At 42.0% G+C, this 17,881-nt stretch overlaps 1 protein-coding gene across 1 annotated transcript in view; it reads right to left on the reverse strand.

Moving 5' to 3' along the window:
- Positions 1-1,959: 1,959 nt before the first annotated feature.
- BACE2 (beta-secretase 2) overlaps positions 1,960-17,881 on the reverse strand; it is a 93,649-nt gene continuing 77,727 nt past the window's right edge. Inside the window, exons 8-9 of the mRNA XM_073617224.1 lie at positions 16,918-17,086; positions 1,960-8,234 (exon numbers count right to left, since the gene is read on the reverse strand). Coding sequence (XP_073473325.1) covers positions 7,990-8,234; positions 16,918-17,086 — 414 coding nt within the window. The 3' untranslated portion in view covers positions 1,960-7,989. The remainder of the gene's footprint in view (positions 8,235-16,917; positions 17,087-17,881) is intronic.

Raw genomic sequence — 17,881 nt, forward strand, 5'->3', positions numbered from 1 at the left:
ATAGGAGAGCAGAGGAGGGAGGGCGAGGAATCTACACAGAGAGAAGCTCCTCCAGACTGGCAGCCTGCACAGACACACTGAGTACTCTGCAGCTCCACTCTCTGAAATTTTTTAGGTGGTGGAAGAGGAACTGGGGGGAGCACACCGCACCCCTCAGCCCTGCAATTCGCACTCAGCGCACCCCTCAGTGCTGCAATCCGCACACAGCACACCCCTCATCCCTGCACACCCACTCAGCCCTGCACTCTGCGCACCGTGCCCCCCTCTGCCCTGCACTCCACACCTCCACAGTGCACCCCTCAACCCTGCACAGCGCACCCCTCAACCCTGCACTCCGCACACAGCGCACCCCTCAACCCTGCACTCAGTACATAGCGCACCCCTCACCACTGCACTGTAATGATGTGCTGTAAGCTCTAGCAACCAACCAGTGAGCTGTAATAATGTGCTGTAACCTCTAGCACCAGTGAGTGGTAATGATGTGCAGTAACCTTCAGCAAAAAAAAAAAAAAAAATCAGTGAACAGTAATGATCTCCTGTAATACCTAGCAACCAAGTGATGAGCAACAATAATGGTGTGCAATAACCTCTAGCAACCAATTAGTGAGGGGTAATGATGTGCAGTAACCTCTAGCAACCAATTAGTGAGGGGCAATGATGTGCAGTAACCTCTAGCAACCAATCAGTGAGCAGTAATAATGTGCAGTAACCTCTAACAACCAATCAGCAAGCAGCTTGAGCAGCTGTAAGCTCAAGCAACTAATCACTGAGCCGTAATGTGTGCTGTAACCCCTGGCAACCAATTGCTGCCTGATCTGCTGCAGTGAACTGATTTTGGGTTTAGCTGCTATTTATTGTATGTCTCGGAGTGGGGGCTTTGAGGGGGGGGGCACAAAAAAAATGTTTGCCCAGGGTCCAAACAATATTAAAGATGGCCCTGGCTTTGAATACATCACTGTTTTCCTTGCCCAGTTTTATTAAATAAGCACCACACAGAGCGTTTCTCATGTAATTCAGTGTACACAAAAAGCACAGCTCACTTCTCTTCCATGTAAGCTGAAGCACACACAGATGCTATTCCAAAGGTTATGAAGTGCAAAGCATCAAAAAGGCACCTAAAAACACATTCAAGCACAACTAATCCCATCAATTTAATGGTTGAAAAAAACAATTTAATTCCCGACGTTGCGGTCACATTTGCTTGTGCTCCCAACCAAACCGTCAAACTATCAAATGACTGGTGTCTTACCTGATCACATCTGCAGCACCATGGCAGTTGCAGATCAAACAGAAGCTAAGATTGCAGCTTCCTTGGCTAAAAGAATAGGGGGGTATAGTTCCGCTTCTAATATGCTTGTATTCTTTAAAGTGGTGTTCCGGCCAAAATTAAACTTTTTAAATAAAAATACGCCTATAATACACAAGCCTAATGTATTCTAGTAAAGTTAGTCTGTAAACTAAGGTCTGTTTTGTTAGTTTTTATCAGTAGTTTGTTATTTTATAAACTTACAGCAGGCCGTGGCCATCTTAAGTGTGGGCATCTGAAGCCAGACTGTATTTCTTCCTGGATCTCATCCTTGCAGATCTCGCACATGCACAGTGCAGCACAAGCAGTGTAATAGGTTTCAGGTCAGGTTTCCATAGCAACGACAGTGTCAGAGGAAGTTGTTGCCCCTTCCCAGAAGGCATTGCAAACAGGAAATGATGTGATGGGCCGCGGCCAGGGAGGAGGAAGTGAAAAATGAATACAGGAGATGTACAGTAGGTGCTGAGAATTTTTTTTTTAAATATCCAATTCGTTTACAGTGCACAGTTTAGTGAGGGATGCTGAATAGTTGTAAAAGTGGGTGGAACTCCACTTTAAAACACAGGGAAAATAGGCAGTTTGATGGAAATGTTTCATAATATAGAAACATAAATGAAAATATTACATGTCAGAATAACAGAATCAGACCCAGATTTGGGAAATCACTTTTTATGGGTTCTTATTTGGCCACAATGACATTTAAGGATGAAGTATTACAGAAAATATTAACATATAATTACAGCAGCAAGAAAAAGATTAGCCATCTCTCCTCAATCAAGACTCGTACCCAACGTATACATGATAAAGCCTCTTTGTACAATGGTTAATCCACTTCAAAATTATATTTCAGTTTTGGTAGATCGTGGCAGCTTGACTCTCAATCTTCTACCTTCCTGGGCCTCTAGTGGGGAAACCCCTGTGCTTCAGCTTCACCCATTGGCCGTCTGTATTAGGAAACCCCATGATCTCTGTTTGAACTTTATTTGTTTTTATTATAGAGAATGCAGGAGGAGAAGTGAGACTTTACATGCCACAGTATGAGGAGTGAGAGGATATTGTAAGACAAAGCAAATACATTGGTAGTACAATCTCTGGACTTGAACGTTGGGTAATACCTGTAGCCAGTGGGCGATTCAAAGTATTACAATCTAAAATCAGGGGTCTCCAAACTTTCTAAACAAAGGGCCAGATTATTGTCCTTTAGACTTTAGGGGGGGGGGGGGGGCTAGACTGTGGTCATTAAACAATGCCTCAGGCTGGGCAGTCAGTGGAAGAAAAAAAAAATTATATGCCTGCCATCAGTAGAAGGAGGAATATTGCCCCATAAATGTCATCAGTGGGGGAAATGGTTCCCCATCATTGGTGTCAATGGGAAGAATGAGGCCCTATCATTGGTGCCAGTGGAAGGAATAGCACCACCTCATTGGGGTCAGTGAAAGGAATAGCATTCCATTATTGGTGTCAGAGGGACAAATAGCGCCTCGTATTAACATGACCCAAGGGCCAGATAAGGGCTGCATTTGACCCACCGACCACAGTTTGGACACCACCAAACTAAAATGATCACTTTTAGGTGGTTTTTGATGCCGTGTCTGCACACATCAGATAGCCAATTGCTTCCTATTCTGTTGACACCCTGGAAAGGACGTAAAGATAAAACTCCCCAATGGAGAGATGGACAAAAATAAAAAGCAGACAAGTTCTATACCTTCCATAATGTATACAGTAAAACATTTTGGCTAGAGCATGGCATAAACGTAGGTATTGTCCCGTGTGCTCATACACCACCTCACCAGACACTTGTAGGTATCTTTCCACAAGTGTGACAGGCCCTCTTCATCAAGTACAATAGAAAGGAGGCGCTGGATTGGCATTATCAAAAGATCGGTTAGATCGTGATAAGGCACAATGTCTCTTGTGAGGCTGCTCTTGACAAAAATGGGGTATCCATCAAACGGCAAGCCAGGCCTTAATTTGAAGATTTACATGTAAAATATGTAATGGGAGCACAAATCAGCCCAAGAGTCCAAAAACATTTAATGTTATTATGGGTTCACAAATGATGAGACAGCCAAAGCGTTTCTTGGGTTTAAAGACCTCCTTCATTCTTCAGGGTTTAAATGTAAGGAACCCCAACCTCTGGTGCAACACTAGGTTTCTAATGAACCCTGGTTGAAAATGGCAGATTTACATAGTTGAAATATTATATATGAACTGGTAACCTGCCAAAATAAATATTTATGCTCGGTTCATACAGTTTTGCAATTATGGGTTTACAAATGGCAACCTGTGGCAGCCAATGCGTTTCATGTGCTCAATGACTTCCTTCCTTCTTCAGGGTCTAAACATAATGGGAAGTCACAAGGACTCAAAAATGGCACAAATCAGAGTTATTTGATGCATGTATATGATGGATCAATGACTGGTTTTACTGTATAAAGCAAATAATTACATCTTGGTGATTTGTGCCACTTTCGAGCCCTTATGCCCTTCGAACTCTTTACATTTAGGGCCTGAAGGAGGAGGTCTTTGAGTTTCTTAAAGGTGTTGGATGTCCTAAGTTTTTGTTTGCAAACCAATATGAATTAGAAACGCTTTTAGACTCTCAAACTGTCAATAAAAAGGCAGTAGAATGTATCCTAGAGTACACTGCCACCCGTACAGGTACGTTTACAACCGGGAATCATAATTCAGCCACACATGCAATATTGAGAGTATTTGTACCTCGTGACCAAATGCGTACGCACGACTGTATCATCTAACAGGACAAGCCCTAACACCCCCAAGACCTAACCTCCTACTGCTGACACTGAAACTTATAAACAGTACAGGGGAAAACCGAGAACCGGTGTCAAACGTGACATTGCCGAAATATATTAACCATGCATAACTGGAGGACCCAAGTATGCTGGTTTGCTCCTCCTTTGCGGCATTATATTCAATACTAAATTACATTTTTTCTGTAAGCGCTACAATGGGGGGGGGGGGATAAAGAATTCAATAGCCAGCATACAAAATGCAAAGACCAGCTTGTACAAGGAGATAATCAGGATCACCACTAGTTTGGTAGAGCCTTTGATCCCTACTAGAAATCAGGATAGAATCTAGCTTAAATTATGTGTGTCCTGCTCTCAGAGCTCTGCTAATGGTAGATTGTACAGTCCTAGTGTTATGAAATGTTCTCCCTGATTTACCTGTTGACATTTTAGCAGCCATATTGTAACGGTAGAGTCCCAAAAGTTGAAATCTCCAAGTAAAGAGCCATTTATACCAGCCTTTCTCAACCGTTTTACCCCAGAGGAACCCCTAAGATAACTTTCAGGTCTTGGGGGACCCTTACTAGAGGGTCACTACGACATTGGTGGCCAGTAGGAAGAATGCAACCCATACTGTGGTGATCAGAATGCCATCCTTAGAGACAGCTAAAAAGATAAAATGCTACTTGGTTTGCCAAGTAGCGTTGGTCCTGGAACAATGCAGGCACCATCAGATGGGAGATCAACCAACAGCTCAAGGAACCCCATCAATCTCTTGAGGAACCTTAGAGTTCTACAGAACGCTGGTTGAAAATGGCTTACACAGTTGAAATATTATATAGTAACGGTAACCTGCCAAAATATTTATGGTTCTGTTCATCCAGTCTTGCGGAGGCAGGCATGAGGCCTACCTTGAGTCGCCACCTACCACACAGGTAAGTACTGATCTCATTTTACAGCCTGTCTGTGTCAATTTTACAGAATAAAGCAATCAAACAATGATGTTCAATTAAACAAACAACCACCAATCATTTTTCACCTGTTCAGAGCAGCCGCAATTTAAAAAAAAATTAAAATAAGTCTTTGGGGTCGTTGCACTTATTACATTGCTCCACCATAATTGGAATCTAATCTTAAAGACTATGCCATTGACTGTTGCTTATGTTGAGATCCCGTATTGAGAATTATCCATTGAAAATAAAGATTATCAAATAAGAATTTTGGTATTGCGTTTCCTGCATTGTCCATATAGGTGAAGATTAACAAATGATTTTTGCAGACATCACACAATTCCTATAATTAAAACAATTAATAATTGATCTTCCAAATTGGGGAAAAGTCCTACAAAACGTTGCAGGTATGCAAGTTAAAATAAGCTGCAAGTTGTCCCTTTATGGGAGTTTTTATGAGACAACTTTCACAAAGTCCCTCTCTTTTGCTTAAAGTGTTGTGAGTGGCCGTCTCAATGACTTTTCAGTACTGTTACCCACAAAACAAAGAGGGGTTCTGAAAACCACTTGTTTGTCAAGGAAGAACTTGCATCAGGTTTCCGATATTTTCTAGCTGGAAAGGAATTTTTCAGAGTATACAGAACAACTTGAAATGAGGGTCTTCTGGAAAGTCACACCCCTGCCACCTATACACAGGCAGCCCTATTCAAGGATTTGCAGCTCTCAGCTCCTTAATATTCCATGGGAGGCTGTGTGAGGTCTGAACCCCGACCAACCTAATTCAGCCCCTTTCAACCTTTTCAACACAGAGGAAACATTGAAATAACTTTCTGCTCAGGGAACCCCTTGTAAGAATGACTATATCTACAACTCATGTTACATTAGTGTGATGGTCAGTGGGAAGAATGCTCCTTATACTTGTGCGCATTGGGAACAGTTATGTAAAAAGATCAATGGTGTCAGTGGTAACCTATCTGAGGCACAGAAACTGCTCATTGCCCAAGGAACCCTAACAACCTCAGGAGGAACCGGGCTTGAGAAACCCTGCCTTAATTTATCAGTGCTAGGATAGGGGCTGCCATAGATCCCAATTTAGCTCTGTAAGCATCTATGGCATCACCTTCAACAACCAGTCTTAGCGCAATGGATTTCAAATAATGTTTAGGCTTTTAACAGCCCTTGTTCTGCATTGTGGGCTAATGAGCTGAGGTCTTTAAAGCCTTCTACAGTCCCTCTGTGTCAGTGTCAATGGTTTTAAAAATAACTTCTGTAATGAGAAGAAGAAGAAAATACATCAACTGAAATCCAAAAAGTAACTGCAAAGAGATCAATAATCTACAAAACTTTAAAGTATACCTGAGGTGACACCAAGGTGAAAAGGAGTAACTAACTGAACAAACTGCATTGTAAAAGGTATCCAAGAACTATTCCAACAAATCTGGAAACCCCTTCTAACCACTGTTCCAGTCCTACCAAATATCCCATGAAAACACAGATTTACCATAAGTTGGCATTGATCAGGTAGAAGTCTACCAGAAACATATAGAAACAGAAGCAATAGGACCCCTTTCAGGAATATTTGCCATTGAGGAGATTTAACATCACGTTTTACGTGGAAATGGTAATTAAGACAAAGTCAACCCACAAGTTTTAACCCTTTCACATTCTACTAAATCAGTGGTCTCCAAATTGCGGCCAAGGGGCCAGATGTGGCCCTTTGCTTGCCCTCCATCAACTGACACCAATAATGGCACACCATTTCCCCTATGGGCATCATCAATGGGGCGCCATTCTTCTCACTGAGATCAACAATGGGGCACTATTGCTACCATTAAAAACAGTGATGGGGCACTGATGCCGAGGCATTTTCAACTTCCACTGGCCAGAGTCAGGCCCCCTAAAGCCTGAAGGACAGTAAACTGACCCTTTGCTTAGAAAGTCTGGAGACCCCGGTACTAAATGGTAGCTACAGTGCCGTCTGTTACTGGTGGAACCATTAAGCAAAACACTAAGGGGTCTATCTTTAAAACATTTATTGGACAAATGTCACAAGCACGAGTCCTCACAAATTTTGGCCATATCTTGCTTAATACATTCATTTCCTATGATTGTCAGCTCAATTTAGTGGACATAACGTGGTATTTTCCTGACTGAGTTGTTTCAGGAAAATATGTACATTATGGCCACCGGATGGAGGGAACGATTATAGAAAATCAACGTATTAAGCAAAATTTGTCCAGAATTCCTGAGAGCTAGGCGAATGCTTTTGACTTGAACCCAATATATGCTTTATACGTAGAAACCTAGGTGAGGGCAAGTCTACACAAAAGAAGACAGAGACAAAAATGAAAGTCTTTCAGGGGGTTAAAAAAAAAATATGGTGTGGTTAGACTTCTACTTTATGCAAGGCTCGCCTCCTGCCCCATATGTGCCAACACCTGGTCTTGGCTATAGGCTGCTCAGGTCATTGTAGTTGGGACATTCTGGCTTATCCTATGACCGAAGGCTGGTGTGTTTTGGGGGTTGAGTACTACTTAGAAGGGGTTCCATGAATGTCAGAAATGTGCGTGCGTGCCTTAAGATTCCAACTGTTCATAATCCTTGTAAAGTTTACTATGCCTCCTAAGCAGAGGTACAATTTAAGAGTAGCAAGGATACCACCATAATGGCTAAAAGGGTCATGGCTATGGCTTCCAAAAAAATATCAAAAAAGGCATAATTTTTTTTTTTTTTTCAAACATCAAAGTCCACAGTGCATCCAGTTAGAAAATGATCAGTACAGTAGTAAGACATCGCCCTGGTGGCGTACTTTGAAATTTGCATGGAACGTGAAAGGTAATAAGTTACAAATGCCACTTGATGTGGACAGCTTTGGTTGTGATTGCGACATTCCCAGCAAAAAAAAAAAAGTAACTGGGAAAGAGAACACCAAGTCCGCTGGCCAAAAGCTCCCTTTTGGTGTAGAGAGTCCTCTTAGCTATTTCCAACGATGGCGTACTAGAGAAGACTCATCGTTGACAACCTCTGGGTCGTTGTTCCGTCTTTGGGGAATAAGCAGCAAGACCACCAGCACCAGCAGAACAATGCCGCAAAAAGTCATGAGAGCGTACGATATAATCCACATGACTGGCTCTCGGAACGGGTAGCTGGCGATGCAGTTACTGGATATGTCCGCGGTGCTGAACGGACCGGTGATCTCTGAGACCCGAATGCCATTCACTTCTACAAAAAAAAAAAAAAAAACACAAATGAAAGATGAGAATAATCTTACGTAATCTCCAACACACACTGTTTAATTTACATTGTACAAGTACTTTTTCCCCTAATCAATATACAGCTGTCACACTCAGACCAGCCTGTCTGCAAGGAAACACAAGCAGGAGGAGCTTCTAGTCCTCTGCTGCTGGTCACATGTTTTATATATATATATATATATATATATATATATATATATATATATATATATATATATATATAAAATATAATTCATATCAAACCATTTTAAATCATCATACAAATATGTATTTGAAATCAAATCGTTATTATTTTGTGACAATAACATGTGGGTGGATTTATGATTCCTGCCAGTCACAGACTGTGTCACGCCCCTCCAGCCTGTGTCCTAAAATAAGAGGGAGGTGAAGCCTCCATCAATCTACATGTAATATCCCACCCTATTGTGTTTAGCTGGTTAGTGGGCATGGAGGAGGGGGGGGGGGGGGGGAGTGGGCTGTCATTTACAACTGTGTGCAGGCCCACATATGTGATTCTATAGTCACATGGGCTGCTCAGATATGATCGGGGGGAAATGCTCAGCATAGAAACTCACTGAAAACTGAGCATGTGCAGAGCTGCCGACACTGCTTTGCTAAATCCCTAGCTGAATTGGGGACATTGACAGAAGGTGGAGATAGAGAGCAGGTTCAACCAGGACTTTTGGAGAATACAGAAAAAGAATCTCATAGGGACTGAGTATGAACAGCATGGAATACACCATTTATCAAAAGGTTTTTACGATGTGGGTTTAGTGACACTTTAAGATCCCTTCAATGTTCAAAAGAAAGTGGAACTCATCTGTATCTGAGCACCACAAACTGAAAACGTTATTTAAATAATTTATTATATACATTATAATTCAAAGCAAAGTCATCCGTCCAACCACGTCTCCATGCTTTATTTTAACAAACGACTTAGAAAAACACCTCCTAGCATTTCTAGCCACGGCCATCTTGCCTGGGGGCAAATATAGCATTTACTTCCTGTAATCCATCTGCCCTTAGCTCAGCCATGCAGGCAGGGGGGTGTGCTTAGCGGAGAAGCCCCTCCTCTGGATGAAAAAAAAAAATGCCCATGAAGATGCCTGGGATGTATGACATCATTTTGAGCTAGGCAAAAAACCAGGAAGCAACTCAAGAAACGAAAAACAAATTGAAACATGTAAATATAACATTTCTTCCTATCCATTTTTAATGCTGGCAGCATAAAGATTACAAATAGTGTTAACAGAGAGTTTAGTTCAGCTTTAACAGAACTGAGAGCTGATAACAGATTTTACCTCTGCCCCCTGCTGGTGGAATCTGACAATGCAGAACAACCATGTAAACTAAATTAGGCAAAGCACAGATTCACTTTAAAACCTGAATTAATCATGAAGTACCTTACAGACTTCCTCATGTCCCAAAATATACAATAGTGGGCGCAGGCAGGGTCCAGGGGAATGGAGTCACCGCCCAGTCCCTAAAGGCCGAGGACGTCACCGGATGGCATTTAATGATCCGGAATATATGCGGCTCCAGGCATAATCTCAAATTGGTTGAACATTCTGTTTGCCTATTTAATTGCCCCAAACCAAAGTATGGGTGCAGGTATCCTCTAAGTCATCAATACTTCAAATGAAATCTAATAAGTCTTATTTAAGCTGTTGGAGTAAAAATCCGAAGTAATGAAGTAGGTTTTATAATACAGGATTTGGCTGCTACAAAGACACATTATAGAGCTTTTAAAAAAGACAGAACAGAGGAGAACGCCAATATAAACACACACCTAGCCAGCAGGTAAACAGAACAATGAAAGATTTCCATTTCTGCTCTGCTGGGAATACCTGTGATACATGCAGCTAAAATATCCTAATACAAAACAGCCAATTCATTTTTAAAGAGACCTTGTCATCAATTATAAAAAATTGCAGATAGATAAAAGCAAAGAAAAAATAGGATTTTTCCGTCATACTTACCTGCAAAATTCTTTTCTTGGAGTACATCATGGGACACAGAGCAACCATAATAATGACTATATGGGTTATACGCCACCTACTAGTAGACAGACACTGGCAGATAGTCAAACAGGAAGTCCACCCCTATATAACCCCTCCTACACAGGAAGGACCTCAGTTTTGTAGCAAAGCAATGAATATACCAAAAAAGATGGGAGGGACCTCTGTGTCCCGTGATGTACTCCAAGAAAGGCATTTTAAAGGCAAGTATGATGGAAAAATCCTATTTTCTTTATCATCCATCACAGGACACAGAGCAACCATAATAATGACTATATGAGATGTCCTAAAGCAATGCACTTGAGGGGAGGGAGACACAATCACATTAACTGCCACCTGAGAAGGACTCTTTCTGCCGCCCAAGACATACTGTTGCCAAGCAGTATCCTCCGTGGCTTTGATAACCATCTGGTAAAATTCTGTGAACGTATGAACAAAAACACCATGTGATGGCCTTAAAACCTGAGCCACCAACACCTGATGGCGGATGGCTCAAGATGCCCCCATACACCTGGTAGCGAGTGATTTTACCAAAAAAAGGATGGGGGATCTTGCCCTTTCAAGCCATAGGCTTGAATAATTAACTGGCAAATCCAATTAAGATAGTTAACTTGGATGCCTCCTGCCCACCTTGGGTTCTACTGGCAGCACAAACCAGGATACCTGACCTGTACCGACAAAGCAAGTAATACTTCAAAGGAAGTAACCACCAGAACTACCTCCAGAGTATGCAATGATCCAACTCCTGCCAACTGAGGATTAGAAAAGGCAAGACATTGTCTTGATTCAAGTAAAAGCCAGACACCATTCTAGGCAACAAAAAAAAAAAAAAATGGATGAGGACGCAACATCACCTTAATATGATGCAAGACCAAAAACGGCTCCTTGCATGAAAGAGTCCAGAAATCCAAATGGAGGAAGGGAAACCACCGCTTCAGGCCGGTCAGCTGAAATGCAGACTTCCCTTCTGGAATTGAAGAGCCCCAGGTGCTGGCTAAATGCGCATAGCAAACGAAGATGAACGGGAAAACTCTGGACAGCCGCACTCCACAAAAAATAAATTACTCAGCTATGAGTAAGCGCTCTCCGTAGTGTGAAACGTGTCAGCTCCTGTCTGTAACGCTTTGCTGTGGCTTGTACAGTGTGATCCCCATTTTTCAATAAAGGCAAAAGTTATTTTTTGTGGAGTGCGGCTGTCCAGAGTTTTCCCCTCCATCTTCGTTTCCTTGCACGAAAGAGCCGGCAATTCTGACACTCCACTTAGTGAAGTGATAGCAACCAAAGAAGCCACCTTCTGAGAGAAAAGGACCAACAGAATCTCTCGATTGGTTCAAAAAGTGGCCTCTGCAAGGACAGTCGAGATCAAATTCAAGTCCCAAGGACACAAGAATGTCCTAACAGACGAGACTGTCTACGTTACACGCTTTATGAAGTATGAATCAAGAAGTGAGAAACAACAGCCCCTGGAAAAAAAAAACGTATAGGGACAAACCCTGATTCTTGCAGCACTTAAAACCAATCTCCTCTCCCCTACCGATTGGAGAAAGAAAGAGAAAATCTCCCACTCACATATTTCTGTGGGTGCCACTTCCTAGCTTCACCCCAGGCAAAAAAATATTTTCAAATCCTGTATTGAAGTTCCCCAAAGCTGGCTTTCAGGGGCTTAACAGTGCTCAGATACAGGACTCAACACCATTTGGTCCCGCTGGACTGGCAGTGTCCCAGGAGCGACCCCCTCAAGACTCGCTAGGTCAGTGTACCAAGTCCTCCTGGGCTAATTCGGCTAAGATTATCAGTGTTACCCCCTTCCGGATTTGTCACAAAAGATGTGGCAGAAGCCAAAACAAAAAGGGAAAGCGTCAATAAGGGAGATCTGGTCCCTAAGGCGTTACCAGTGCATCTACCCCTACTGCCAGTGGCACCTTCGTCCCGGACACAAACTGTCCCAACTTGTTGTAGAACTTGGAATCTAGTAGATTCACCTGCAGCGTTCCCCCTGCCATTATTCTATACCTGGAATATGCACTGATGATAGAGACATCACTTATGCTGTCCCAGACAGAACATGGTTCACCTTCCTGAGCCACATGACTCCTGGTGCCGCCCTGGTAGTTGATGTATATATATGCCCCTGCAGAGGCTTTTCCAGATAGAACCTACAACTGGTTTGTACCATAATCCAGAGCAAGGCGTACTGGCCAAAAGCTCCAAGATATTTATGGGCAGTATACTCTCCTAGGAAGTCCACTGAATTGTAGCCACCCTCAAACCAAACAGAAAATCAGTGGTTATTATTTTCCAAAACCTGAAAGGAAGAATTCAAACTTTCTAGATTCCGAACATCAATCACCAATCTATAACTGTGCAACACCCCGGGAATAGAGCCCTTCAGCAATCCAATGCCTGGATCTTCAGGTCTTGGTAGAGGATCATTTTCTCTGTCTGGAACTTGGAGTAGGACTGTACATAAGGAATGTGCTTCAACCTAGATACAGCTTCCTACTGCAAAGTGCATCGAAGGAAAAATCTAGACCAACTGCTTCCTGAGCAAAGGTTATTGAGGTATACTGAGATTGACACCCCCTGCATCTTTAGCAAGTCTAGCACGGAAGCTAGGAGCTCTGTGAACCTCAGAAGCTGTGGCCACTCCGAAGGATGGTCACAAAAAAGCAAACAGACGACTTTCCCCTACAATTACAGAAATCTTTGAGGCTGGAAACATCCCGGCACAAGAAGCTGTGTGTTTTCTGATGATTATGGTCCCCACAATCTACCTCTTGCAGTGAAGTCATCACTGAACAGACCAAGCCTATCTGAAACAGAAGGATTCCCAGCGGATTGAGATCTTAAGATAGACCTCATGTCCCTGTTCAGTTTTGAAGCTACCATTTAATTGTTATACAATAATGAGCCCATAACTTTTGCTCCATAATCCAACACAAGGCCATGACTGACCCGACTAAGGAAGGAGCGAACCTCCTCAGAGACTGCTCTAAAATCTTATGGTCTGAGATACTCTCAACAGAGCAACCTCAGATGCCTCCCTCACTTAAGAGGAAAACCTGGACAGTCTCCCATTCAAGTACTAACCAGGCTTACCCGAGGTCGGGCACCACAGTGGCTCAGATCACCTTGATGCTATTGGTCCAACAGGAGACGTGAACATTGCCAGACCGCTGAACCTGAGGGCAGTGTACCTGCCTCATCCTTCTAAGTCATTTAGCTAGTCTAACAGATACATAATAAAGTGACTGTATTAGACAAACTAATACGTGGTTCAACAAGGATGCAGGCCCAGACAGACAATGTTGGTCTACCGCCATACAACCCCGTAGGTATGCAAGCATACAAGTATTCTTGCCGTTCATGCATCTAAGTATGCAGCTCAAGGAAATTAGCACATATGTATGTATATAGTCCTAGGCAAAAAAACAGATATGTATGTAGTCCTAGGCAAATAAGCATATATCTATCACACATACACACACACACAAATTACTGTTTTATATATATATATATATATATATATATATATATATATATATATATATATATATATATACACACACACACACACACACACACAACTTCATACATACATATACACACACATATATACAGTTTAATGTAAATAAGCACATATGTATACAGTTCAAACTAAGCATATACGTATGCAGTATAAATGAAAACATGCCAGCATGCATTTAACCACTAAGCCACCGCCCACCGTCATATGACGGCTGGACAAGGCTTCTGTTGTTCTGGGAGGACGTCATATGACGTCCTCGCCCTCCCGAGCCACTAGGCGGCGCATGCCCGCTGCGTCACTCGGGACCCGGTGCGCGTGCCCGGCGGCCGCGATGTCCGCCGGGCACCCGCGATTGCCGGGTAACAGAGCAGGAGCGTGGATCTGTGCATGTAAACACAGATCCACGTCCTGTCAGAGAGGAGAGGAGACCGATGGCGTGTCCCTTGTACATAGGGACAGCGATCGGTCACCTCCCCCAGTCAGTCCCCTCCCCCCACAGTTAGAATCACCTCCTTAGGTCATACATTAACCCCTCGAGCGCCCCCTAGTGTTAACCCCTTCCCTGCCAGTCACATTTACACAGTAATCAATGCAATTTTATAGCATTGATCGCTGTATAAATGTGAATGGTCCCAAAAATGTGTCAAAAGTGTCCGATGTGTCCGCCGCAATATCGCAGTCACAATAAAAATTGCAGATCGCCGCCATTACTAGTAAAAAATAAATAAATAATAAAAATGCTATAAATCTATCCCCTATTTTGTAGACGCTATAACTTTTGCGCAAACCAATTAATATACGCTTATCGCAATTTTTTTTTACCAAAAATATGTAGAAGAATACGTATCGGCCTAAACTGAGGAAAAAATTTGTTAAAAAAAAATTGGATATTTATTATAGCAAAAAGTAAAAAATATTGTGTTTTTTCAAAATTGTCCCTCTTCTTTTGTTTATAGCGCAATAAATAAAAACCGCAGAGGTGATCAAATACCACCAAAAGAAAGCTCTATTTGTGGGGAAAAAAATGATAAAAATTTAATCAAGGTGCAGTGTAACATGACCGCGCAATTGTCATTCAAAGTGCGACAGCGCTGAAAACTGAAAAATGGCTTGGGCAGGAAGGGGGTATAAGTGCCCTGTATTGAGGTGGTTAAGCAATATGCATTTATGGAGGCTTGCGTTTATGGAAGCATGTAGGTATGTGCTTAAGCAAATATGCGTTTAAGCAAAACACGAAGCGCATGTCCATGCAAGCATGCACTTACATAATACGTGCCCATGGAGACATGCATTTATGGAATAAGCATGCGTTTATGTGATGTGTTTATGCAACATATATTACGCAACACGCATCTAAGCAAACATGTGTCTATGCACCATGTGTTTATGCAAACATGTATATCTATGCAACATACATACACACTTATGCCCACAGGTCTATACCAACATGTGCTTGTAAAACCTGCGTTTACGCAACATGCGTCCATGCAAACACACTGTCACGGCCAGCCTTGGGAGGCTGCATGCTGAGTGCTGCCCGCTTGTCAGGCGTTGCGGGGTCCTCGTCAAACATGTGCCTATGCAGGCTTGTGTTCTATGCAAGTAGGCATGTATACTATATGCTGCACCTGGGCCCATACTAGTTATAGTCAGGATTAGCCAATTACAAAGACATCCAATGCAGCCTCTATGCTTTTTCAACAGCCTAAGGGCTCTTACACATCTGTGCGACCCATCCTGCGACTTGGGGCTGCAAGGTCCCCGACAAGTCGCACTCCATGATTGCTTATTTTTTTACCACTACTATTCCTTTTATACTGGTTTTGAAATTTACAAATGCAGCAATTTAGAAATTGGATGGAAAAAGGGACAGACTTTTTTCCAAATCAGGGACAGTCCCTCGAAATCAGGGACAGTTGGGAGCTATGGCTTACCTATTTTCAGCACATTACAGTCCGGTCACAGTCCCCCTGTGTCTGCCAGTGGCAGCTATGGGGAGAGGAGAGAGCACTTGAAAATGTTGTCTGCGCTTCCTCCTCTCCCCTGCAGCCGCTGCTGGCAGACACAGGGAAGCGCTCACATGACTGGATCGAAGTGGGCTGAATAGGAAGCACAGTCCTGGGTGTCGTGTAAAAATTGGATTATCACTACCGATGTTCATTAGAGACCTATTAAACATCTGATATCTACACCATCATGAGTTTTCTCAGGAGGAATACATCATGCCATTTATTATTGATGGACTTTCACACTGTGCCATACTGCGTTAAAGGTTAATTTTTACTGTTACAACAAATGCACTTGATATTTTGTTATATGCGTTTTTACCTTTAAGGTGTCCCCTGGTCATATGGTGCCTATGGTGTTACCCGTTTGATATATTGCACTTTTCTCACTTGCAGTGCACATTACATTGGTGTTTTTATCACACTACTTGTTTTGCTTATTTTCACCACAAATTCAATTGTGTTTTTTCCCTAGGTTTATACATTCATGTTTCTAGCGCTGCACTTTTCCTATTACATGAATATAGATAAGGGTATACATCTTGTTTACACAGGTTACCCAGCATAAAAGTATTAGGAGGGGGGAGGGGACATTTTTAAAAGCTAGTTAGATTAAGGCTAGAATTGTACTTTAAGGAGTCTGATCAGCCCTCCCTGTTCTTATATTGGACTATAGAACAATTAATCCATGTGTGGTGGAGATGAGGAGAGGAGAGGGGGAGAGATTCAGTAGTTTACAAGAAATGGTGTCAGCCCTGCCCAGTTGTCTTTTAATAATCTCAGTCCAGAAGAAGGAGCTGTGTTGTCAGCCCACAACAGGAGTGCATTTCTGGTAGATTAAAATGTAGTTTTCTGTACATGTAGGATCTTTAAAAGAGAAATGTGAATGTACTGCAGAGACGCATGTTTTCTTGTTTTTTTATGCACGGACAGTAATTAAAAGCTTTCTAAAATGAAAAAGTCCCCGTGATATCAGTTCAGTTTTTGGGGAGCGGGGATTGACATTTCTGTTCGCTTTTTAGTTCCGTCTGCGACCCATCGCCAAGATTTTCTCTGACTTCCCAATAGGAGGCAATCGCTTTGCTCAGCTTCACCTACCTGCACAGCTGCTGACTGCAAAACCGACCCTCTTCTCTGCTCTGTCAAATAGGACGTAGAAGCCTTCCATGACGGTGGCCCCAATAACCAGCGCGTTCGAGGAGGGTGAGATGCCGAAGCGGTAACAATTCATGTCCGTACGGAAGGTCATCACAGATTGGATGTACAGCTATGGAAAGTAAATATGTCGTCATTACAACAGTGCATGTGTACAGATATATACAGAGAGAAAAATACGATCTTACAGAATAGAAAGAGCGCACTCGCCTTTTTGTTTACTATCTTTTATGAATACAACAAAAAAAAAAGAGAGAAGAGGAGAACCTCTTTCTCCAAATCAATTGGGATTTTGCCAGGGGATACTATGTCCATCAGTAGTAGGTAAAGATAAGTTGATAAAAATATACTAATTTTTATTTAGACATAATTAAAATATATGACAAAGAATGACATTTAAGAAAATATGACCATCCAGTAGTGCATTTCAGAATTCATACGCGATTGTCAGCCAACATGTTTATTTAAGAAAATATGATATGCTTACTAGGGATTGGGAGATCTATCTGAATTATCCCCTGGTTATAGTCCAACCACCTATTTTTATGAAGTAGATATCTTTTATGAATACAAAAAAAAAAAGGGAAATCTAATCGAATATATTATATATATACATACACACACACACACACACACACACACACATATATATATATATATATATATATATATACATATACACACACATACACACACACACATATACACACACATATATACACACATATATACATACATACACACACATACAGTATCTCACAAAAGTGAGTACACCCCTCACATTTTTGTAAATATTTTATTATATCTTTTCATGTGACAACACTGAAGAAATGACACTTTTGCTACAATGTAAAGTAGTGAGTGTACAGCTTGTATAACAGTGTAAATTTGCTGTCCCCTCAAAATA

The sequence above is a fragment of the Aquarana catesbeiana genome, linkage group LG02 (assembly GCF_042186555.1).
Source record: "Aquarana catesbeiana isolate 2022-GZ linkage group LG02, ASM4218655v1, whole genome shotgun sequence".
Lineage (NCBI taxonomy): Eukaryota > Metazoa > Chordata > Amphibia > Anura > Ranidae > Aquarana > Aquarana catesbeiana.